We start from the raw sequence: 25543 nt of genomic DNA, 5'->3' as shown, positions 1-25543 counted from the left end.
CATAAGCATCGGTCTGAAAGATGCTTATTGACATGTACTGATTGAATCGAAATCCCAGGCATTTCTGAGGTTGCAGTGAGAAACGGGAACGGAATGTATCACTTTCAATTCCGTTGCCTCTCCTTTGGAATAAAATCGGCACCCAGAATATTTACAAAAATTATTTCGTAAATAGTTGCCGAACTTCACAGGAAAGAAATTGTGTTAATTCCTTACCAGTTAATGCATCATCATAGAGGGAGTGATTACAGAACTGAAAAAAGATGGATGAGTAATAACCATAGAAAGATTTCAAATACAACCATCTCGGATAAGTCGGTGCCTAGGATTTGTGATAAATTCGATGGAAAATCGTCTTAGGGGAACAAAATTGTTCAAGTTGATGAATTTAGCGTTTTGCCGGGCATACATGGCTCGGTTATTGCGCCGGATCGAGCCAGCGGCTCGATGCCAGCGCATCCTCGCTCGTGCGCGCAGATCGATTGCCGCTCGTCCCCTTCCTTATAAGCGCTCGATTCCCTGCCATTGTCCGCAGGCGGGGGTCGAGCGTCTTGATCGGGCCAGCTGAATATTATCAGCTGGCCGGATCAGCTGCTCGATACACAGTACATAAACGTACCGTGTATCCCCAGCATTAGAGAGTCTAGTGTTAGCAGAGGACAATCTGAAGTCATTCACAGTTGTACACCTAAAGGGCTCAACAAACAATCTAGCAGACGTCGATTGTGAAGTGGACTTTGAATATAGCAGGTGGATAACCCAGATGTGGGGAATACCAGAGGTAGAGTTGTTTTCATGAAGATAATGAATTCAGAGATGACTGTAATTTTAGCTGCACCCAGTTGGGACAAGAGATTGTGGTTTCCGCTATTGTTGAATATGAAGTTTGCAGGACCGATATTGTTACCAATAATGGACAATCTAATCACAGTTCAAGAGGTGAACATTCCTCAAGTAATACATTTGAATCTAGCGGACTTGCTAGTGAAAAGTCTATCCTCAGGAAAAAGACTATCTAACAGAGTGATAGAATCTTTACTGAATAGTTAGAAAGCGAACTTATATAAAATGTATGACCTGTGCTTACAGGAGTCTGTTTGTTTTTTAAAGGTAGCCATACACTGTTTAGATTAGCAGCAGACAGATTATCAGATACATTTCTGATCTATCTGATGTGTTTAGGTGCATTGGGGTCAATGCAGAGTAATAAGCAATCTCTTCAGATCGATTTTAATTTTCCAGCTTGTCAGAAAGATTGCAGTTGATCCTTCGATCGCAATCAGGCAATCGATTTGCGATCGATAGATCGATTTCGATCGATCGGCCGAAAATCGACTGGGTATTGGCTTTTTAAGTCTGCTGAAATAGGGACAATTTGGAAGTTTTTTGCAAAACTATGTTAATGGTCTGACCCTAAACACTATTAGGGTTCAGATCTCTGCATTATCAGGATTTTTTTACACAAGCAGTTGGCTAATGATCCTTTAATTATTAGATTTTGAAGTCTGTGGAGCGGAAAAGGCCGGTTGTGGTGAAACCGTTTCCGAAATAGGATTTATCGACTGTACTAAAAGCTTTGACATTTTCGCCTTTTGTACCAGCGGAAGACTTAGGCTTAGGACCTATAACGCTAAAAGCGGTCTTTTTAGTGGCCATAACTTCTGCAAGATGCATAAGTGAATTAGAGGCACTGTTATGTAAAGAACTGTCCTGCACAATATATGATGATAGAGTTGTTCTCAGAACTAGTGAAGATTTCTTGCCAAGGTCAGAGATAGGTTTACAGAGGTCAAGAAATTATATCTCCTTCCTTTTATACTAATCCATTGAATGAAAAAGAAAAGAAATAAAGTATGTTAGATGTAAGGAAAAATCTGATAGAATAGCTAAAGAAAGTAAAAATATCAGAAAGTTTATTTGTTAATTTTTCTGCCAAGTTAGTAGTCCAAAAGGTATCGGAAAAAAAAATAAAATAAAAAATAAAATAAAATAAAAAAAATAAAAATAAAAATAGATGATCCAGTATCCAGTACACAATGCACAGATTGATCCAATCTGTGCATTGTGGAAGCGTATAAAACCATGAATTTAGAAATTCCTGGTGAAGTAAAGGCTCATTATACCAGGGCCACGGCTACGACCTGGGCTTGCAGAGCTGGAGTGTCTCCAATGGAGATATATAAAGCGGCGACATGAAAGAATATCAACACATTCATGCGCCACTACAAGTTGAATCGGATGACTGCAAGGGAGTTTGGAAGAGAAATCCTGCAAGCGGTCAGCCCGCCCTAAGGTTGGTGAGGTTTATTTCTTGCTCATCATCTCGTAGTATACCTGTCCTGGAGGGTTACTGGAAAAACCCTAAGCTAGCTAACGGGTAGATTTATTTTAGGTAACCCTCCAGGACAGGTTGCGAACCCACCCATTTTAAAATTATGTATATGTAATACTGTATACGTTATGTGTATATATGATAAACTGCAATGTATAATTAGGGTAGTCTGGTGTGTAGACCATGTTCAGGGTTTCTTGAATACATACTGCCGGACACCTGCGGTGGGTCTAAACTTATAGAGAGACCAAGTGGATGTTTCCTGTTTCCTGGGAGGGGCCAAATCTCGTAGTATACCTGTCCTGGAGGGTTACCTAAAATAAATCTACCCGTTAGCTAGCTTAGGGTTTCTGGCTTTAACCACGTAATCCACCGCTACAGTATATCTACATCATCTGTGGCATCCTCCAAGCCACAATGACGTAGCTATACGATTTTAACTTAAAACCCTGCAATGCACCATTGGAGTGCTTCCAAGCGCACCCTCTGCCACTCTCAGCTGCTTTACTAATTGGTGAAAGGGAACATGTTCCCTTGTAGCCAGTTAGTGATACCCCCCGTGGATGAATGATCACCGCTGTAGCCAACAGTGTGATCCTTCATCTCCCCCCTCCTCCGTGCACAAGCCGGGACCCGGGTGCAGAGTCGGGATCGGAGGCTCGGGCTGCAGGCTCATCACTGGAATGAGGTAAGGTGAGAGAGGCAGCTCGATTTACATTTTTTGGGGCAATCTGTGCACAGAGGGGCTGCCTGATGGGGGGGGGGGGAGGGGGTGCCCATCTGGCTATCCACACTGGAGGGGATGGTTATAGGGGGTGGTAAAAACCTGCCAGGTAACTGGGGAACATCTGACAATGGGGGGCTCATTTGGTTACCTGGGGGGGTGGGTAACCTAATACTGGGGGCACATTTGACTATAATTGGGGGGGGGGGCAATTCTAGGGGATACATCTGCCTATAATGAGGAGTGCCAATCCTGGTGGCGTTACTGTTTCTGTACTGGGGGGTGGTACATAGAAGGGACACATCTGACTATACCGGGGGTGCTGATATTGGGGTCACATCTGGCTATACTGGGAAGGTTGGGCTGATACTCGGGACACATCTGACTATATTAGGGGGGACATAAAACTGGTGGCATCGTTATCACTGTGGCACTTTTTATTTTTAAACTGGAATTGTTAAAAACTGGGAAATGATGCATTTTTTTATCTTTGTTCCTTTTTTTTCCATTAAAATGCCTAGAAAACAAAATTGTTCTTTGGACTAAATACCCCCCATTGAAAGCCTGGTTTGTCTTGAAAAAAACGATATATAGATCATTTAGGTGTAGTGAGTAGGGGTAAAGTTATTGCTGATTGAATAGGGACATAGCTAAAATGTCAAAACTGCTCTGGTCCATAAGGGGAAAACAAGGTCTGGATGCGAAGTGGTTAAAGAGCTTCTCTGGGAAAGGATTAAAGATTGATTACCAAAAATGTAGCCAGGTAATAAGGATTTTCTTAAAAGCGGGTTAAATTTCTGTGTACTAATCTGCTGCCACCTCTGGCTTCATTTTCAGGATGCAAAGTTTGTTATTGTTCTGGAAGAAGATCTGGACATCTCCGTGGACTTCTTCAGGTTTGCCATCTTTACCCCATACAGGCTGTCTGATTTTGACATAAGAGACGTTCTGGATATTGACTGATATTGGCTTTATAAATATGGGCAATTTCTCAGTAGTTAAAATATATGTGGGTAATACCGAGTGAATCTGGTGTGGAAACTCCTGGCTATCTGTTCTTTGCACATACTTTGTTTTTAGCAGCAGCCTGTACACCATACGCAGCATAGCTGCTTCCTGTGCTCATTTATTATTTTATTTTAAATATTTATATAGCGCCGGCATATTACACAGCGCTGTACAGAGTATATATAGTCTTGTCACTAACTGTCCCTCAGAGGGGCTCACAATCTAGTCCCTACCATAGTCGTATGTCTGTGTATGTATTGTGTGGTGTATGTATTGTAGTCTAGGGCCAATTTAGGGGAAAGCCAATTAACTTATCTGTAGGTTTTTTTGGATGTGGGACGAAACCGGAGTGCCCGGGGGAAACCCATGCAGACATGGATAGAACATACACACTTCTTGCAGATGCTGACGGGCTGGGCACTAACCACTACGCCACTGTGCTGCCCACAGCTCACCCACATCTCTATCCGCTCCAGCAGCATTTCCTATTGGCGTAACAACTACTCTTGTATTTGTGACAGGCAGATCCTGTCTGATCAGTGTTTTCTACAGGCCTGTTTTGCTGCCAGTCTGTGCACAAGAGAAGCCAGAGGGATACTCGGGAACAGGGTGGATATGCTGAAAGCACTGATAAGATTTGATCTCCAGATTTCAGTATTTGAGAAAAGCTTGATACAAACAACCGGGTTTCATTGGCCGTAACTAAGAAATGGTGCAACATTTAAAAGGACCTGCGCTCAAAACTCACAGATCACCAGTCGCTAACGCAGCAGCCCAAAATAAAATTGTTAGCGCCACATATCCATCAGGCTTGTGGGTTAAGACTCTCTGCGGCCGTCAAAGCCAATCTCCTAGAGGGGTCCCTGCGCTAAGGGCCCTTTTACACTTAATCAGTTAGTATGCGTTGGTACGTGGTTTTTCCATAGCAGTGCATTGTGAAAGATTTCAGTTAAAACACGAATAATAACTGCCATAGGAAAACATGGGCATTATTTTGAAAATAATTTATAGAGAGCAACTGATTAAGTGTAAAAGGGGCCTAACAGTGGGTGCACCTGCATCCTACACATACAATGAGCATATCCAAGATTGGACACATGTCTGATATAGGATAAAAAGCCTAAGAGCAAACTTACCTGAGGTCACCCACAGGGCCATGAGCCCCTAACCACATAGGGTGCAATCTGACCTCAGGGGGGACCACCAGCAGATTCCTCCTGGGCCTATGCACACACGAAACAAAACACAGCAAAACAAATTGGTAGTCGATCAGTCAGGCTGATAACAATTGTTCGTAACAGAGTAAAGAACCATCTGTTTATCTGTCAGTTTAATTAACAGATGACTGCGTTTACTTGCGTTTTTGATGCATATTTTTATAAAATAAATATGATGCTGTATTTTTTTTTTTTTATTTGAAAAAGGGAAACTTTTTGAATAAACACATACAAGAATGTACCCAAATATTTAGAAATGCAAAATGCAGGGAACGTATAGATTACTGCACTGCCTAGTTTGCTCCTAGCCTCCAGGTTTTGATCCAGTGGTGCTCACTTCCTGGTCACAGCTACAGATTAATCTGCTGTCACTTTTTATACTTCTGACCCATCCACTCTAATGCGAAGGAATGGCACCTGTGACTGGTAACCAGTTACACTTTTATGAAGAAGATAAAGTACACCAGTGCTGTGTATGTGTACAGGCGCTTGCACAGAGGAATAGGCAGCCAGGGTGTTCTCAGTGCTTCAGGGGAAATAATTGTTGGTCAAGGGGCAATTTAGTAGAGCTTTTCTGTACTTGATGCTGTGTGAACTCCTTAACATCCTTCTATATTGCATTCCATCTTTCATCCATAGAACACTCTATAGGAAAAGCCTTCTTTAAACAGATCAGCAGCCACACAGACCATGAGTGCTCAGAGGTAACTTCATGCGGTCCCCCAATCTCTTATTATTGCGAGCATTGCTAGTGGCATACTGCCGTGAGCAGATTGCCCTGATAAAGAGACCCTGCGAAGTGTCGAAACATTGGCTCATAATTTGACTTTACTGGATACAATAAAGTTTTGATCTGTTTAAAGAAGGTGCTGGATTGGTTGGCTACATGGACAGTGTCATCCTTCTATGATACATCCTTGTGCACTCCAAAGACTAGAATTGGCTCGGCTGTAAGGAGTAAAGACATATTGTGGTGTTAATCCAGAGGACAGTCACAAATTATATATTGGCTTGTTACCATGGGTAATACTGTAACACTCCATTTACTTTAGTAAACGAGATTCATTATTTTTGGTGTATCCACAGCTTTCTAAGTCAGACAATCCACCTGCTGGAGGAAGATGAGACTTTATACTGCATCTCCGCCTGGAATGACCAGGTACATGCTTCCCCCTTTGTTTCCCCTCCAAACCCCATATGTTCTCTCCACTCTGCCCCTCCTTCTTTATTCTTCTGCCACTGTGCCAATTTCTCTCTCTCCCCCCCCCCCCCCCAAAAAAAGAAAATAAATATATATTTTCTTACTATTCTAGTTCTTCTATGTGCCCCCTCTCCATTCATTTGTGCTCTACTCCTTCCTCGTGCTGCTCCTCTGTGCTCCCTCCACTGTCCCCTGCTCTTTCATCCCTCCTACCCCTTCTCTGTGCCTGTTCTCCATATGACCTTTCTGGATACATAAAGAGTGAGGACCCATACAGTGGTCTGTAATTCAAGGCACTGTTTTCTGTACAGGGCTATGAACACACTGCAGAAGACTCCTCCCTCCTCTATAGAGTGGAGACTATGCCTGGTCTTGGCTGGGTTCTTCGCAGAAACCTTTACAAAGATGAACTGGAGCCAAAGTGGCCGACTCCAGAAAAGGCAAGTACCTGACTGATGGTGTGTTCTAGTTGGGTAACCACACTGTGAGCCATTCTCATTATTCCTTGTCTTCCTGCACCAGCTTTGGGACTGGGACATGTGGATGAGAATGCCGGAGCAGAGGAAAGGGAGGGAGTGTCTCATTCCGGATGTGTCCAGGTCCTATCACTTCGGCATCGTGGGCCTCAACATGAATGGCTATTTCCATGTGAGTCCATTGTTCGTCCTCTAACATTTATATGAAACACTGAGGTTGGCATTTGCTACAGAAGATGTGCTGGCTGAGCTGCATCTTTATTTTCGTGGGAGAGGGGAGGGGCTTGATACCTGCCATTGCAGTGAATACAGCAATGATCACCCGAGAAAGTCCAACCTGATCACAAATATCCTGATCGGTTCAGTTCCAGATAATTCAGATGGATCCACTAGACTGTACCCCGATCCAACGGAAGGTATTTGAGTAAAGTACCGTTATCTGATGTCTGTAGCAGACACAGTTTTCCTGATTGCACATCTCCGCTAGTAGATTGCCACTAAGCCCTCATTGCCATCTACGCGTTGCTGATCGCGTTTCAGCAAGGCGCAGTGTTCGTGATCCGCAGGGACATCAGAAGTACATAGACTGCACTGTCTGACGTCCTCATCCATGCATGGTTTACCATAGAATCGCAAAGCATGGTTGCATGCACTCCTGTGCTTTTGCACTGCGATCCCATTCATTATAAAAGAACGGGATTGCAAACACATCGGGGAGAATCGCGTTGCAGCACAGTACCGATAGAAACGGCCTTCTAACATGAGACACTGCGGTATATGTCTTGGCACTAGAGCTTATCAGTGACCTGTAATGTATCTGACTTGCAAGCAGCTTTCATTAGGTCGAGTTAAAGCGGACCTGAACTCAGAACTTACTCTCTGCTCTAAATGATATGCAACAGCATAATAACCTTTAAAGGAAAACAGTTGTGTTATGCTGGGGATACACGGTACGTTTCCCCATTATCAGTTGAGCCGCTGATGGCTCGATTGATAATTTCCGACAGGTCCAAAGACCCGCCGGATCGATTCCCCCGCTCGATCCTCGCAGGCGGACAATAGCGGGGAGTCCAGCGGTAGATAAGGAAGCGCCCGCGGGGCAAGCGGGAATCGATCCGGACGCGGTGGGAGTCGATCCGGCGGCTAAACAAGACGCCGGGTCGACCCGTGTATTCCTAGCTTTACAGCTGATACAAATCCTGCAATAAATCTGCAGTGTCTACTTCCTGCTTTCATGGAAGCAGACATGTTGTTAACATCCTGTGTTTACAAATTAGCTGCTTTCACGTAGCAGGCAGCTGAGGGATCAAATTACACTTGTGATTAGTCACATATGAGGGGGAATTAGACAGGCTAAACTCTCTAAATACATACAGGGTGCATTTCTCTGTTTTCCTTCTGTCCTGCGCAAGAGTTCAGGTCCACTTTAAATGCAGTTGCTGCAATATTTGGTTAGCCCAGTTCCAAGCTACATGTAACTTGCATGCAAGCTGGAACAATTAGCATCTCATTGGTCATCTCAGCCTGCCACTAGAGTTGGGCAATCAGATGCTCATAATTCTTGCTTGCATGTATATTGAATGTAAGTTTGTATGCAGCTAGGAATTGGGCCAATCAAAATAAACAAGCTGCATGGCATTTGCATTACTATGAACCTGAACTAGGAAAAGGTCAAATGTAATGATGCAGCACTGTCCGTGTAATGGTACTTGCCTTCTTGTGCTCTCAGTTTCCTCCTGTGTCACTCCAGGTCCCCATTATGAGTGATTGTATTCCATACGTGTCAAACTTCAGCCCGTTGGCTATATCTGGCCCTCGGAGCATTCAGAGTTGGCCCTCAGGTGATTTCCCCACTTTGCATTATGTTTGGCCCACTCTGGACCACCAGAGAAGCTATACTGGAGGATAAGCCTTAGATCACCAGACCAGGGAAGCCACGTGGGGTGGGGGAAAGCACTTAGATATCAGGGAACTGTATAGGGCAGGGAGGGGGGGCTACCACACACCAGGGAACTGTATAGGAGAGGGAGGGGGGCTACCACACACCAGGGAACTGTATAGGAGAGGGAGGGGGGCCACCACACACCAGGGCAGGGACGGATCAAGACCAAGTTGCGCCTGGGGCAAGGTCAGGTTTTGGCGCATAAAGATCAGGTTTTGGCGCCTAAACTGCAATTCATTTAACCGCCTTTTTAAGAATTCAACAAACTGCGCCTGGGGCAAGATACCCGCTTGCCCCCCCCCCCCCCCCTAGATCCGTCCCTGCACCAGGGAACTGTATGGGGGGGCTACTACACACTATGGAACTGTATAGGAGAGGGAGGGGGGCTACTACACACCAGGGTGCTGTATAGGGGAAGGAGGGGGGCTACCACACACCAGGGAACTGTATAGGAGAGGGAGGGGGGCTACTACACACCAGAGTGCTGTATAGGGCAGGGAGGGGGGGCTACCACACACCAGGGAACTGTATAGGAGAGGGAGGGGGGCTACTACACACCAGGGTGCTGTATAGGGGAGGGAGGGGGGCTACCACACACCAGGGAACTGTATAGGAGAGGGAGGGGGGCTACCACACACCAGAGAACTGTATGGGGGGGGGGCTACTACACACTATGGAACTGTATAGGAGAGGGAGGGGGGCTACTACACACCAGGGTGCTGTATAGGGGAAGGAGGGGGCTACCACACACCAGGAACCTGTATGGGGGGGGGGCTACTACACACTATGGAACTGTATAGGAGAGGGAGGGGGGCTACTACACACCAGGGTGCTGTATAGGGGAAGGAGGGAAGGCTACCACACACCAGGGAACTGTATAGGAGAGGGAGGGGGCCACTAGACTCCAGGATACTGTATAGGGGGAGAGAGGGAGGACGCTAAACTCTAGTGAACTGTACAGGGGATAGAGGGAAGCTATTTGGATATCAGGGAGAGAGGTAGCCACTAGATTTAAAGTTAGCCCGCAACCTGGTCCTAGAGTTTAATTTTCGTCCCACTTGGGATTTGAGCTTGACACTCCTGTTCTAATCAGTTTGCCTGAATGTGACCCCATCTTCTGCCGCACTCCACCGGCAAAAAAAGTGGCCCTGCATAAGTGCATTTATACTGAGCATGCACAAGTTCATGAACTATGCATGCCCAGGAACTTCTCATGCATGCCATCTTTGTGCACAAATCGTTCCTTGTACTACACATGCACAGTTCTTGAATTCTGCACATGCTCAATACAATTAATTCAGTCACAGCTAAATGTGAGGACACTTTTGGGCGAATGAATTTGACTAACCCAGAGTCAAATAAAAGGACTATCAATAATGGAGAAAGGAAGCAATGCTGGAGGAAACGGGAAAAGAAGGAATATAAATACAACTAATGAACACCACCACATAATTCCATTTAGCACCTTCTTCTAAGTTCAGCTACCCTTTAAATTTGCATACAAGCCGGAATTGTTTACATCTCGTTGACCATCTCTGCCTGCCACCAGTCACACAGCTGTACCGTGTTTCCCCAAAAAAAGGACTTCCACCGAAAATAAGGCCAGCTTATATTTTAAGCATGCTTGAAATATAAGACATCCCCCAAAAATAAGACCTAGCTGGCCGCCCAATGTGACCCCCACAGCGGAGCATTAACGTCCGTTACAGCAGAAGAAACTCACCGGCTTCCGATGTGCCATCGTTAACATCTCTCCTCAGCAGCATTCAGCTTCCTCTCTTTGACAACGGCGGCTCTTTTCATGTGACGCATGCACGTCCCGCCACGTCACATGACAAGTACCACCATTGTCAACCAGAGGAACCCGGGCGCTGCTGAGGAGAGAAGTTATCACTGCCACGTCGGAAGCCGGTGAGTGTCTTCTGCTGTAATGCTCCACCTGCCACTCTGCGGAGGGAGGGAGTGAAGGGCTATACTGGGCTGGGCTGCCATTGTGGACCAGGTCCCCAGGGAGGACACATACGGGAATCACTACATGGCAGCTCATCAGGGAGGGAAAGAAGGGCTTTACTGGGGACCAAAATTATAAGCCCTCCCCGAAAATAAGACCTAGCACATTAATTGCGAGTAAAATTAATATAAGACAGTGTCTTATTTTAGAGGAAACATTGTACTCTGAAGACACTATTTCATATGTAACTGATGTTTGTGTTTCTTCTTCAGGAAGCTTACTTTAAAAAACACAAATTCAACACTGTTCCAAATGTGCAGATGTCAAACGTGGAGAGGTGAGCCATTCCCCATTACTGGAAAGTCCTGCATTGTAAAGACAGGGATTCATCCTAGGTGTCCTCTCTGTAGCTCTCAAATGTCCCTGTTCAAAGAGCAGTTCCTCTTTGGGAGTTAAACTCCTCTTTCCCACTTTCGACTTCATCTGTCCCTCTTTCACGACTCATGTAGGGACCTATGGATAAATATATGTATTTTTCTACTGAAAAATAAGTGGTTTAATAGACTCTAAGGGCTCAGACACAGTATAAGCGCTTTTTTGAATGCTTGCGATTGATTAGCGCTTTCTGATTCGCTTTTTAAAAATCGCTCCCATTCACCATCATTAAAATCGCTGTAAAAATCACCGCGATTGTGCATGCGTAAAAAAAATTATGGACTGGCATGCCATAATCTGCTAATCAATCGCAAGCGCTCAGAGAAGCACGTATAGTGTGTCTGAGCCCTAAATGTTATTTCTATCATTTAAATGTATCTATTTTTTTATCTTTTAAATGGTAAAATGAAGGATAACTAATGATGATAGAAAGGACCAGTGTGGTCTGAATTATAAAACTGTTATTGCTTCTGAATTCTTTCTGGTATCTGTGACTGTGTGTGTGTGTGTGTGGGGGGGGGGGGGGTGTTGGCGGAGGAATGATTAGGATTACAAAGAAATGTACACATGCTTATTTTTACAACTTGCAAAATAATGTTCTCTAGTGTTGTGGAAGTAGTAAGAGTAACTCGAACTGATGGAGGAACTGATTTATGACATGTATAACTCACTGTCTTTGTTGATCTCTTCTTGTTCTCTATTGGGCAGCCTGAGGAGCGATGCCTATGAGATAGAGATCCAGCGAATTCTTGGGTAGGTCCTCTCCAGCCACTAGATGTATTGTGCTGGTTTGTGGTGGCTTTGCCTTACACCTTTATTCCTTTTCCAGTGAGGCTGAGGTTTTGGATCACAGCAAGAACCCCTGTGAAGACTCCTTTATCCCAGACACAGAAGGAAAAACATACATTATGTACATCCGAATGGAACAGGAGGCTGATTTTACCACGTGGACCCAGCTGGCAAAGGTGGTTTATCTGCAGAATAACACGTATCCCTCTGGAGATAAGCCAATTCATCTGGTTGTTTTCTCTCTCTCACATTCACTCTCAGGGCCCATTCACACTAGGGTGATTAGCGGCCATCTACTGCACTAGTGCTACATGCATTTTTTTTTTTTTTTTTGCCATTTTAGAGTGATCACTATTGCATTGTATGTTGAATGCAAATTGCGATCACTCAAAAATCGCAAAAATGTACAGGGATTTTTTTTTTTGCGTTTTGCGATCGTCAGTGTAAACGGGGCCTCACTCTGCACTTAGATTCTCCTCACATCTGCCCTCACAGTTCTTTCATGAATGGGATATATACAGTGGCTTGCAAAAGTATTCGGCCCCCTTGAAGTTTTCCACATTTTGTCACATTACTGCCACAAATATGAATCAATTTTATCAGAGTTCCACGTGAAAGACCAATACAAAGTGGTGTACACGTGAGAAGTGGAACGAAAATCTTACATGATTCCAAACATTTTTTACAAATAAATAACTGCAAAATGGGGTGTGCGTAATTATTCAGCCCCCCGAGTCAATGCTTTATAGAACCACCTTTTTCTGCAATTACAGCTGCCAGTCTATTAGGGAATGTCTCTACCAGCTTTGCACATCTAGAGACTGAAATCCTTGCCCATTCTTCTTTGCAAAACAGCTCCAGCTCAGTCAGATTAGATGGACAGCGTTTGTGAACAGCAGTTTTCAGATCTTGCCACAGATTCTCGATTGGATTTAAATCTGGACTTTGACTGGGCCATTCTAACACATGGATATGTTTTGTTTTAAACCATTCCATTGTTGGCCTGACTTTATGTTTAGGGTCGTTGTCCTGCTGGAAGGAGAACCTCCACCCCAGTCTCAAGTCTTTTGCCGACTCCAAGAGGTTTTCTTCCAAGATTGCCCTGTATTTGACTCCATCCATCTTCCCTTCAACTCTGACCAGCTTCCCTGTCTCTGCTGAAGAGAAGCACCCCCAGAGCATGATGCCGCCACCACCATATTTGATAGTGGGGATGGTGTGTTCAGAGTGATGTGCAGTGTTAGTCTTCTGCCATACATAGCATTTTGCATTTTGGCCAAAAAGTTCCATTTTAGTCTAATCTGACCAGAGCACCTTCTTCTACATGTTTGCTGTGTCCCCCACATGACTTGTGGCAAACTGCAATCGGGACTTCTTATGATTTTCTGTTAACAATGGCTTTCTTCTTGCCACTCTTCCATAAAGGCCAACTTTGTGCAGTGCATGACTAATAGTTGTCCTATGGACAGATTACCCCACCTGAGCTGGAGATCTCTGCAGCTCGTCCAGAGTCACCATGGGCCTCTTGACTGCATTTCTGATCAGCGCTCTCCTTGTTCGGCCTGTGAGTTTAGGTGGACGGCCTTGTCTTGGTAGGTTTACAGTTGTGCCATACTCCTTTCATTTCCGAATGATCGCTTGAACAGTGCTCTGTGGGAAGTTCAAGGCTTTGGAAATCCTTTTTGTAGCATAAGCCTGCTTTAAATTTCTCAATAACTTTATCCCTGACCTGCCTGGTGTGTTCTTTGGACTCCATGGTGTTGTTGCTCCCAATATTCTCTTAGGCAACCTCTGAGGCCGTCGCAGAGCAGCTGTATTTGTACTGACATTCGATTACACACAGGTGCACTCTATTTAGTCATTAGCCCTCATCAGGCAATGTCTATGGGCAACTGGCTGCACTCAGACCAAAGGGGGCTGAATAATTACGCACACCCCACTTTGCAGTTATTTATTTGCAAAAAATGTTTGGAATCATGTATGATTTTCTTTCCACTTCTCACGTGTACACCACTTTGTATTGGTCTTTCACGTGGAATTCCAATAAAATGTATTCATGTTTGTGGCAGTAATATTACAAAATGTGGAAAACGTCAAGGGGCCGAATACTTTTGCAAGCCACTGTATTGTGTGGGATCACTGGATTGTACACTCTCCACCTCTGTCGACACAGTGTCTCTATTTATGGGATCTTTACAGTGTGGTATCAATGGAAACTTCACTAAAATCCTTCTCACCTCTGTCCTCACAGTGCCTTCATGTATTGCATCTGTACTGTGCGGTATCAGTGGCTACTGCACTGAGATTGCTACATTATCCTCACCTCTGCACTGTTTAGTATTGGTGGACACTGCACTGACATTCTCCTTAACGCTGTCCTCACAGAGGCTCCATATATGGCATGTGTACTGAGTGGTATTGGTGGACACTGCACTGATATTCTCCTTACCTCTGTCCTCACAGTGCCTCCATATATGGGATCTGGATGTTCGAGGGAACCACAAGGGTCTATGGCGTTTGTTCAGAAAGAGAAACCACTTTTTGGTAGTTGGCTTTCCGTCCTCTCCATATTCGTAAGTAACTTTGTTGAATTTTTTTTTTTTTAATAGTTTAGATATATTCCCTTTTCCTCTTATTTGCATCAATTTAATACTACCTTTTGTAATACGTATAAAAGTATATGCCACATTTCAACTGGGACCTTTAGGGTAAACTATAATTACACACAGCCATCTATTCTAGTTCTGAAACAGGAAATCCAGAGGAGTAGAACAGGGCGCTTACAAGCAGACACAGTGCTAGGGTATCTGTCAGGAAAAAAATTAAAGGGGACCCAAACCAAACATTTTTTAAATTCAAAATATTTAGTTGCACCACTGACACATACAAAGCTAAATAAACACTCCTTCAAGCCTATGAGCATTTCAGTGCATGCTTTTCACCCTTCTCTTTTCATAACTAGGGTTATACAGGTGGCAGCCATTAGCCTCCTTTGCCGGACACCACCTATTTCACCACTTTGCCGCATTCTGTCCCGGCAATATGAAAGGAAGGGAGGGGTTTCTCCAGTAAATGTAAAATATTTTATATTTGGCATCATGCAGCCGAAAAAAGGCTATTTATTATTATAAGTTAGAATATAGATTTTATTTCTGAAATCTTGTACTTTTAATTTGGGTCGACTTTAAAGGGAACCTGAACCGAGTAAAATTATTTAAAATAAACACATTATGTACCGGCAAATGAATATTACATACTTACCTCGCGGTCAGTTCCTCTCAAAATTTTGTCAGAACTGAAATATATCAGTTGCTGTCAGTTAAAACTGAAAGGACAACTGGTGAGCAAGGTAATGTGCATGTTTCACTAAGTGTGCTGACCAGGAATCTGTTATGGGATAATGACCATTTTATAATGGAGGATGGAGAATTCAATTGATCAGTGGACAAACAGGATGCAGGAGAGGAGAAAAAGATTGAAGAGTAGACTACACAGGTGTAAAGTCTGATGTGTGTATGTTTATTTTGACTTATAATTTTCGGTTCAGGTTTGCTTTAAACAAAATTGCCCCTGGTTGTGTACGACACTTTCTATTGCCCTGACAAATCCACACAGAATTAAATACCCTACAACAGTGTCTGTCTGGGAGCTGGAAAAGCTGAGGAAATCCACTTGCTGGCCAAGCAGCAGTATCCCTGTGTTATCCATCCCAATAGAAACCTGCAGCAAGTCATCACTGTGAGCAGCAACTGCTGTGAGCAGCATTACTGCTGCTTGGCCAGCAAGTGGATTTCCTCAGCTTTCCCACCTCCCAGTCCGACACTGCCCTACAATGATGATGACAGGGTGCTGTGGCTGATGGCACTACTCAGAATTGCTCCTCGCTTTCTCCTCTGGCACGATTTATCACTCAGCATGGTTGCCCCTCTTCACAGCTACAGAGCGGATAAGGAGAAAGTTTGAGTGGTGCTGCCAGGCATGGCACTCTGAGCATTGGAAACGGGTGTCTTTGTAGGTCCTCATGTTCCTCTCAGCTGCGTGTTTGTTTTAATAAGTAGTCCTTCACATTCGGAGGCACGTCTACTGCTTACATTTCTACAGTATTGCTCGTTATTGAAGCTGCCTGGATTGCAGTGGACACTGCATTTCTTTGTTGTGAAAGATAATACTGTCCACATGCTTCCTATGCTGGGAGCAGCAGTGATTTATACAGTATGTAGCAGGAGCTCCCTCTCACATCCATTTTTGAGTTGGCAGCACTAAGCAATACTCCTCGCTTTCCCATGTCTGGAGTTACAGATCGCCCAGCAAGCTTATGGTGAACCAGAGCGAAGCCTCCTTAATAAAATGCTCTGTAAAACTGAAGTTTGCCTTGTTAAAATAGAAGGCATTTGTGATTATTCAGGTTGGAGTGAACTATGAGATGCCCCACAATGCATCACTGCTGAAATTGCAAAACATCTTTGTTGTCCCAGATAGATAAACACACCTCCAGAACTGCTGGAATGCAATGATAACAAGCTGACACATTGCATTTCAGCGGTTCTGGAGGTGTGTTTCTTTCTGGGACAACAAAGATGATTTGCATACTCAGCAGTGATGCACTATGGGACATCTCAGAGCTCATGCTAACCTGAATAATCGCAAATACCTTCTATTTTAAAGATGCTCTGTAATAAAAAAAAAGTTCCCCTGGGGGGTACTCACCTCAGTAGAGGGGAAGCCTCTGGATCCTATCGAGGCTTTCCCCGTCCTCCTGTGTCCCACGGTGGTCTCGCTGCAGCCCACTGAATGCACAGCCGACAATTTGTCAGGCTGTGCAATATTTACCTTTCCCTGTTCCATCGGGGGTGCTGTTGTGGCTCTCCGCTCGGAAATAGGTGGAAATAGTCTATCTCAGTCGGGTCCGATCTACTGCGCAGGCGGCTTGTGCTTGCGCAGTAGATCGGACCCATCTGGGATCGGCTATTTCTGCCTATTTCCAAGCCGAGAGCCACTACTGCGCCTGCAGTGGAGCAGGGAAGGTAAATATTTACATGCCCGCTGTTCGAAGGGTCACAGCGAAACCACCGTAGGACGGTGGGACACAGGAGGATGGGGGAAGCCTTGATGGGATCCAGAGGCTTCCCCCTCCTGAGGTGAGTACCCCCCAGGGGAATTTTTTGGTTTTCAAAACATTTTATTAGAAGGTATAACAAATTACAGTAGTCAGTAAAGAATCACAAACCAGGGGAATTTTTTAATGTTACAGACCCTCTTTAACCTTGGCGGTAATCCTGAGTTAGGTTTGGGGCGGAAAACCGCAGCTCAGAGCGGTAATCCCGACCTCTGCTCGGGGTAGCCGCCAGAGGCTGTGTGCAGAGCAATGCGCGCAGCGGGCGTCATTACATACTTCGCAGGGGATCCCGACGTCAGCTGCCATTCTTCTTCTGCTCCGCTGAGGCTCTGCTTCCTCACTCTAGAGTTGCAGCGCCACCTGGAGGATGGAGGTAAAACTGCATCGCTAGAGCCAGTGAGGTGAGTCATTGTTGGACTGCTGCAGATATCCCTGGCAGCATGATTTTTTTTCCAGGTTTTAGGGTCTGAAAGGGTGCAAAAAAATTGCACCGCTTTTAGACCCTAAAATCTAGAAAGAATCAGAACACCAAGAGGGTTAAGAAGGCAAACTTCAGTTTCCTGTTCACTAATTTACTGAAAATGTATATAACATTAAATGTATAATTTTGCCCATTCCTTCTGTCACCCAGGAGTAAGAAGCCTTCATCGGTGACCCCCATCTACCTTGAACCACCTCCCAAAGATGAAGCTGCTGTGGCTGGAATGGACCAGTCTTGACGACGGGACCTTTATACAAACTGTCCTGTGACCCCACACCGGTCTGCACCACCAGCCGAGACCACAACTGGACACCCAGATCTGCCTGTAGCTTTTTATGCTCGGAGAAGTGGATTCTGATTTGGTATGGGGCTGATCCAGTGACATTAGAACACTAATCCCGCTCTCTGCACAGGCAGTTAGAGGTTTCAGACCTTGGTGTAGCTACAGATGGTGTCTGGTTTGCTGCCATTTTCTGGGACATATCAATGTGCCGTGTCTTGTTTTATTTATTGATGAACGTTATGAATGTCTGTGTGTGAGAACTGCTGCTGTAGACGATGCAGAACCTTACTTTTGGATGTTTTTTGCCTATATTGGAAATCGCTGAGGATGACACGATCTCTGACGACCTACAGTGCCTTATTTTTGAGTACCTGTCTACTCGTCGGACTGCATTCATGCTCTGAAAACTTTATTTTTATTGTCTACTATTTCACAGCATGGCTACTGATGATTGGTTGTCAGTCACTTTAGTCTGTCGGGAAAATGGTAAACGGGGAGACCCTGTGCAAAGGATTAAAGAGAGCCTGTCATCAAAGCAAGGCACCTGCCAGATGCCTTAGCCCAGTCATACAACACTAGCCAATACAAGCACAATAATGTCATGTGCAGTAAAACTGAATTGTCAGTTTTACTATCCTGGAATGACTTCTACCAGAGGCTCCTCAGACAGCTGTTTTGCTTTTTAACAGATTTCAATCACAGTAACCCTGCCTTGTAATGTATTCGTCACTGGCAGTGGTGATTGCATTGAGTCTGCATAGATCACCAACTCCACTTTTTTTTTTTTTGTAGATATTGAGGTCTTGTACTGAAACTTGCTTCTCCATGTTGTCTTCTCCAGCTGGTTATTGCCACCTTCTCAATACCTGAACCTTCTAGCAGGGTGTGATGGAAGATTTTCCAGCACCAGAGTCATAAATTATTGTGCCGATGTAGTTTGGTTATGTCACACATTGTCTGCTATTAACCTTCTTGCCGGTTATCCTGCGCTGAAGGATTTCTCCGGCCACGCTGGGCCAATTTTTCACAATTTTTTTTAATTTTTTTTATACTGCACGCAGCTAGCACTTTGCTAGCTGCGTGCATATCCCGATGGTTCTTTACGGAGGTGGCTGTTTAGGTGTGTATGTACGGTGGCCCCCTATGCCCCTAAAAACGGTGAGTGATCTGCATGGTGGAATGACTTTGCCTTGTTCTCCTACTCACCCCACCCATTCTTTCAGCCTCCCCCCACCACCACCCCCACTCACACACACATATCAACAGAACGCGTCATTAGTCTACAGGCTAGAGTCCTGTTTGTGTTTCAACCCTGAACTGTCACCTGAAGGATCGAGTCTCGATCCCTCCCAAATTAGTCTTAGGATGTGTGTACAAGACTTAATGCTAAGGACATACATTGCTTTAAATGGGGCAGTGTACAAGAATACACACTGTAGTAGACTAAAACCATGTTAGTGGGTATGTCAGCCATGACTTTCCATGTCCTTGCATATTGCACACTGTGTGGTCCAATGTAATAATCCGACCATTTGTACAGTGCTTTTCTCCTATTGGATGCAAATTGCTCAAGAGCTGCAGCCACTGGGATGCGCTCAAGAAACAACCCTGCAGTGTTAGGAAGTCTTGCCAAAGGACTTCTTACTGAATACTTGTCAGTAATTCTAGCAGGTGTTAAGGTTTTGCCACCTAGTAGACAGCTTTCACCTCCTTGGGAGAACCTTAGATATGGCCCGTAATCTTCACATAGACTATATTTGTATTTTCCATCTCTTGTAGCAGCAGATTATTGTACTGTTTCAGCTTTGACTTAATGCAGAAATTTAGAGTAAGGACAACACTATAGATTGGCCAAGTCAACAAATTGAACAGCAAGATTTTGGATAAAAAGGCATGTGTGCCAAGCCTAATGAAGCATGTGAACGGACATTAAGGCTCGCATTTTCTGTCTCTGGGGTTAGGCTTGGTTCACACCATGTTTGCTGCTTGTATTTCGATAGACCAGGCAGCAGACTTAAAGGCTTGCGGCTGCCCACAACAGCAGATTGCATTGAAGTTTATTTGATGAATGGAATGCCTCCACTTCATAGTGACAGGAAACCCTGCAAAACTGGGTATGACCTTGCTCTGGTGTAGCGTGACACCAGCTTTAGCCAATGAATGCTGTAATACATGTCATCCAAAGAGCCAGGACTTCTTTTGTTTTTCTATATACCCACAGCTCCACCCTGGCTGATGAGTCTACTTTGCAGTGGAAAGTAGGCATCCTCTCCACTGAAATGAATAGTGGGGCCATCTGTTTCCTACCCAACTGCACCTACTAGTAGCTGGAGGTAGTTGTGGTGCTTGATGTAGTTAAACAACTCTCAACTTTGTAGATCACATGGACCACCTTTGCCTGTGGGAGGAGGGGTGAGATGGGAGCAGGTACTGTGGATCACTGGGGGATTTTAAATAACTGTACTTTTTATGTACAGTGTTCCTCTAATCCAGAGGTTTTATTGCCCCTGATGTAGAGCGTAAAATTCTGAATGTGCTGAATAACCACTATAAATGCAGTTGTGAATAGTTGCTAACCCCTGATTAAACTGAGAATTGGTTGGCAATGCACCTCCAGATCTCAATAACTTGTGTACTTGACTGTACCTCAGCTATGCACTAGAGAAATTGTCCCACAATACTGTATTTTATCACAACATTTGTAAACTGACGCTGCTGCTTAAAGGGAACCTAAACTGAGAAGGATATGGATTTTTCCTTTTTAAAGTAATACCAGATGTCTGACTCTCCTACTGATCCTGTGTCTCTAATGCTTTTAGCCACAGCCCCTGAACAAGCATGCAGATCCGGTGCTCTGACTGAAGTCAGACTGGATTAGCTGCATGCTTGTTTCAGGTGTGTGATTCAGCCACTACTGCAGCCAAAGAGATCAGCAAGACTGTTAAGCAACTGGTATTGTTTAACCTCCTGGGCGATAATCCCGAGCTGAGCTCGGGGTATGTCGCGCAGGAGGATTTCTCAGGCGCGACATATTTGCATAATTTTTTTCTTTGTTACACGTGTAACTTCCGATCGCTGCCGATCCGCCGTGCCGCGCAGCCCCCCCCCCCCCCCCCAGACCCCTTGCACAGCCTGGTCAATCAGTGCCAGGCAGCGCTGAGAGGTGGATCGGGACTCCCTCTGACGTCGGTGACGTCATCGCGAACATCGCCATGGCGACGGGGGAAGCCAAGCAGGAGATCCCGTTCTGAACGGAATCTCCTGCTTGCGCTGATCGCCAGAGGCGATCGGAGGGGGTGGGGGGATGCTGCTGCACAGCGGCTATCATGTAGCTAGCACTAGGCTAGCTACATGATTTAAAAAAAAAAAAAGTGCTGCGCCCCCTCCTGGGCGATGTAATTGTATCGCCCAGAGGGTTAAAAGGAAATATCCCTCTCCGGTAAGGTTTCCTTTCAAGGAATGTATAGTGATTTTTTTTTTTTTCTGAATCATTTTAATACAGAAATGTTTTAAATTATTTTAAGCCAGAAAGATGAAATGAGTCTTAATATTTCATCTAGTGTAGTATGAATTGGATAGTGGATACAGAGGCGCCAAAAGGATAAAAGTGCCTAAAAAGTTTAAAACGTGGGGAGGCAGTGGTGGACTTGCCTCCTCCAAGCAGACACAAAAATTGCCAATGTGTTTGTCAAATATAACAAGTTTATTTACATACTCCGGGGGACAATGCAACGAGTTTCACAGATTTGATCCTGCTTCATCAGGCAGTAACAACAGATCAATAGCGTATGTGGTCAATAGAAGAGCCAGGCACCTCTGTTTTGCAGACCTGTTGCCTGGCAGTCCTGCTGATCTACAGTATTTGGCTGCAGTAGTGTCTGAATAACATCAGAAACAGGCATGCAGCTAATCTTGTCAGATCTAACAATGTCAGAAACACCTGATCTGCTGCATGCTTGTTCAGAGTCTATGGCTGACCGTATTGGAGGCAGAGGATCAGCTATATAGTCAGGCAACTGGTATTGCTTGAAAGGAAATAAATATGGCAGCCTCCATATCCTTCTTGCTTCAGTTGTCCTTAAACAAAGATTTTATACATACCTGAGGCTTTCTGCAGCCCCATCCGCTCACTCCCACACCGCCGTCCTCCGCTGCTTGCAGCTACAAGAACCAGGTCTCATCATTGAACCTTGTCGCGGCCAGCTACACAGGAGAAGTGCGCTCTTTGCGCATCTCTCCAGCAGCTTGCTGGAGAAATACGTAGAGTGCGCACTTCTCTTATGCCACATTGACGGAAGTGCGGGGACCCGGTTTCCGAAGCTGCGGGCAACGGAGGATGGCGGCATGGGAGTGAGCGGATGGGGCTGCAGGAAGGTATGTATAAAATCTGTATTTTACAGCTCTGGTACACTAAGGTTTAAGCCTAGGACTAATTTCACTGAGTGGGAGGGATTTCTCCTTTTCAGCTGGATTTCCATTGGCTGTGAAACTTTACTCTCTGAGAACTGTTTTTTTTTTTTTTTGTGTCACACTGATGGTTCAGTTCATTTCTCCCTTCAGTTTTTTTTAAATGAATTGGAGAGTCATGTGAACTACTGTACAGAAATGGTGCTATGTTATGTGATGTTAAAGCAACTTTCCACATCTGGCCACCACAAGGAGTTTCTTTACATCAATTAATTGGCTACATTACCCACTTTACCATTTCAGAGCTGAACAGTCACCCGCACATTTTTATAAAGGAATCCCATTATAAACATGGGCTGATTTGCAATTAAAACTGTAAATCTGAAGTGCAATGATGTAGTTAAATACCGATATTTGTAATCATTTCTGTTTTGGTGCAACTTCTGTAAAGTTTAAATTTGCTGGCACTTCATTTATTTACAGATCATTCCCTGACCCATATGTGACCGTGTGGTGTTGGGTGATATTTACTGCAGAAAGAAGCTGTCCTGCATCCATTTCCACCAGTAGGTGGAGCTCTACACAAAGGGGAAAAAGTAATGGCAATTTCAGATCTATTTTTTTAAGTAGTTACAGCGCTGACATCTTCGGCTAGTAGCTCTCTCTCAGAGGAGCTCACAATCTAATCCCCACCATAGTTATATATCTATTGTAGTTTAGGGCCAATATAGGGGGAAGCTAATGAAATTATTTGTATGATTTTGAGATGTGGGAATAAATAAATCCTCACAGATGGTGCCCTGACTGGGATTTGTCTGATTTGAAGATAGTCTATTTTTATAAGTCTAGAAAACACTACATTTCCTTCTAAAGCTAAACGAAACCCAAAATAGAGAAGTGCAGTCTCCATGCAGTCATGTATTTTTTTTTTTTGGGGGGGGGCGGGTTGGAAAAGCAAGGCAATACTTATCTTTAAACCACACCGCCCCTCCCCACCCCCCCCACCCCCAGATGCCTAACCTTAACGACCACATACACACAAGTACATCCCCCCAGCCTAACCTTAACCACCCCCTGCACACCCTCCTAACTAGAATTTTCACGTCGCCATAGCTGCCTTTTATAAATAGCGACAGTAGTTGTAAATTTGGGTGCCTGGTAAATAGGGCGCAATGCAAATTATGGCTGCAAACAGTAAGTGCAAGCGCCTGCTATTTGTAGTGGTATTTTCGTATTGCAGGTGGCCCTGGTGGCTGCTATTTATCGTGCACCCAAATTTCCCACTATTGCTGCTATTTATACAGGCACCATCCAAAGCACTCTTATTAGCTTGTCAGCAGGATTTGGTAAGCAGCACTCTGTTCAGAGGCGTCCATGCGGTTCAATGTGAACCAGAGATTGAGGTCCCTCAGCACCTCTCTGGTAGTAGAAAATAAAATGGTAGCACACATTCTATTAGGCTTGGTGCTCTTTCGTCTATCCCTGAGGCAGCTGTCACTGTAATATACTGAGGATGGGCTGAAGTGTCTGGATCAGTTTGCACTACTGGTGGCCCTGTGGTAGATGAATGGTACCGTCCCTGCTCTGGTGACATAGCAGGATATTGTGGTGTGATTCTGTGTTGCAGTATGCATGTAGTGTGGTGTTGGTGACATCAGTATCTAATGGTTTCATTCATTTCAAGAACTTTTTAATGTGTGCTAAATAACACCAAACAATAAAAGATTTTTTAAAATATATCTCGCCTGTCCAGCATCTCTCGATTAAACTAGTGGTGTAGAAATTTTTTCTTTTCTTTATAAAAAATCTACAAGGTAAAGTATAGAGGCTGCCATTACTGACCTCCTAAAATAAAGTTTGGGTAGCAATTTTGTAGATCCTTCAGGACTGAAGACAAGTCACCTGACTTGCATACTTGCAAACATATTTGCACACTTGTTTTGTCCACTGACTCAGGAAGCATTATGGGGAAGAGGGTCAACATGCTAGTCAACCATTTCAAAGTGGTAGTGTCCTAATAAGCATGCTTAAAGGGGCACTATGGCAAAGAATGGTAAAATTTTAAATTTGTGCAAGCATAGACAAATAAGTACTTTTTTCCAGAGTAAAATGAGCCAAAAATTACTTTTCTCCTATGTTGCTGTCACTTACAGCAGGTAGTAGAAATCTGACAGGTTTTGAACTAGTCCATCTCTTCATAGGGGATTCTCAGCAAGGCTTTTATTCTTTATAAAGACATTCCCTAAAAAGGATTTAAACCATGGTGCTAGCCAGCTTCCCTGCTCGCTACACAGTTTTTTGGCAGTTGGACAGAGCAACTGCCATTCACTAAGTGCTTTTGAAAATAAATAAATCCCTGAGAATCCCCCATGAGGAGATGGGCTAGTCCAAAACCTGTTGCTTCTGTCAGATTTCTACTACCTACTGTAAGTGAAAGCGACATAGGAGAAAAGTAATGGCTCTTTGCACATATTTTAAATTTTAAAAATTTTCGCCATAGTGCCCCCTTAAAGTATATGATTATTTCTTCCTTGAGATACAATGAGAGCAGCCATATTCTGCTAGTCATCATTACACACAGACAAGCTGCTCTGCATCTCCACCCCTCAGCCTGTGAAATCTCCAATTCTCTCTCCGCCCCCTTGCCTCTGAAATCTCTGGCTGGTAGCGCCTTCTGCCTTGGGGAAAAACCTCCTCCCCAGACTGAGCTCCCATGAGCACTTGCTCCATGGGTCTCAGAATGCCTAGGTGCTGGAGGAGCTATGGGCAGCGCTTGTTTAGTTTATAGGGAATTAAAACAAAAAAAAGGAATGCCCTGTAAACTATATGTAAGGGGCACAATAATGCAATGAGTAAAAGTTTATCTTGGTTCCATTTCAAAATGATCTATAATGCAGTATGCTTGCATTATTTTTACACTAGATCCAGATAAGTGAATCCTACCATATACACCGTGAAATCCATAAAGAGGTCATTATTAAGTCAAAGGTAGATAGAACTACAGAGGCAATGAGTAGTTGGCATAAATGTATGCTTATGCTAGACTGCAGTTCTGCTTAAAAAAAAAAAAAAAAAAAAGCGGTGCGTGCCACCATATTTATTTGAATAGGCTACCTTCAAGTTCAATATCTGTGATTAGTGTTATGCTCTAGACTAGATTAGGTAAAATCTCAGGCAGAAT

The 25543-nt window shown here is 44.3% G+C and overlaps 1 protein-coding gene across 1 annotated transcript in view; it reads left to right on the top strand.

Moving 5' to 3' along the window:
• Window positions 1-24101, top strand: part of POMGNT1 (protein O-linked mannose N-acetylglucosaminyltransferase 1 (beta 1,2-)) — a 55413-nt gene extending 31312 nt beyond the window's left edge. The window contains exons 13-21 of the mRNA XM_068239580.1: window positions 3894-3952; window positions 6368-6440; window positions 6794-6922; window positions 7005-7130; window positions 11124-11188; window positions 11995-12039; window positions 12116-12251; window positions 14539-14648; window positions 17823-24101. Of these exons, the coding sequence (XP_068095681.1) occupies window positions 3894-3952; window positions 6368-6440; window positions 6794-6922; window positions 7005-7130; window positions 11124-11188; window positions 11995-12039; window positions 12116-12251; window positions 14539-14648; window positions 17823-17910 (831 nt within the window). The 3' untranslated portion in view covers window positions 17911-24101. The remainder of the gene's footprint in view (window positions 1-3893; window positions 3953-6367; window positions 6441-6793; window positions 6923-7004; window positions 7131-11123; window positions 11189-11994; window positions 12040-12115; window positions 12252-14538; window positions 14649-17822) is intronic.
• Window positions 24102-25543: the final 1442 nt, after the last annotated feature.

This window comes from Hyperolius riggenbachi, chromosome 6, assembly GCF_040937935.1.
Source record: "Hyperolius riggenbachi isolate aHypRig1 chromosome 6, aHypRig1.pri, whole genome shotgun sequence".
Classification (NCBI taxonomy): Eukaryota; Metazoa; Chordata; class Amphibia; order Anura; family Hyperoliidae; genus Hyperolius; species Hyperolius riggenbachi.
This window is presented reverse-complemented; position numbering and strand designations above follow the sequence as displayed.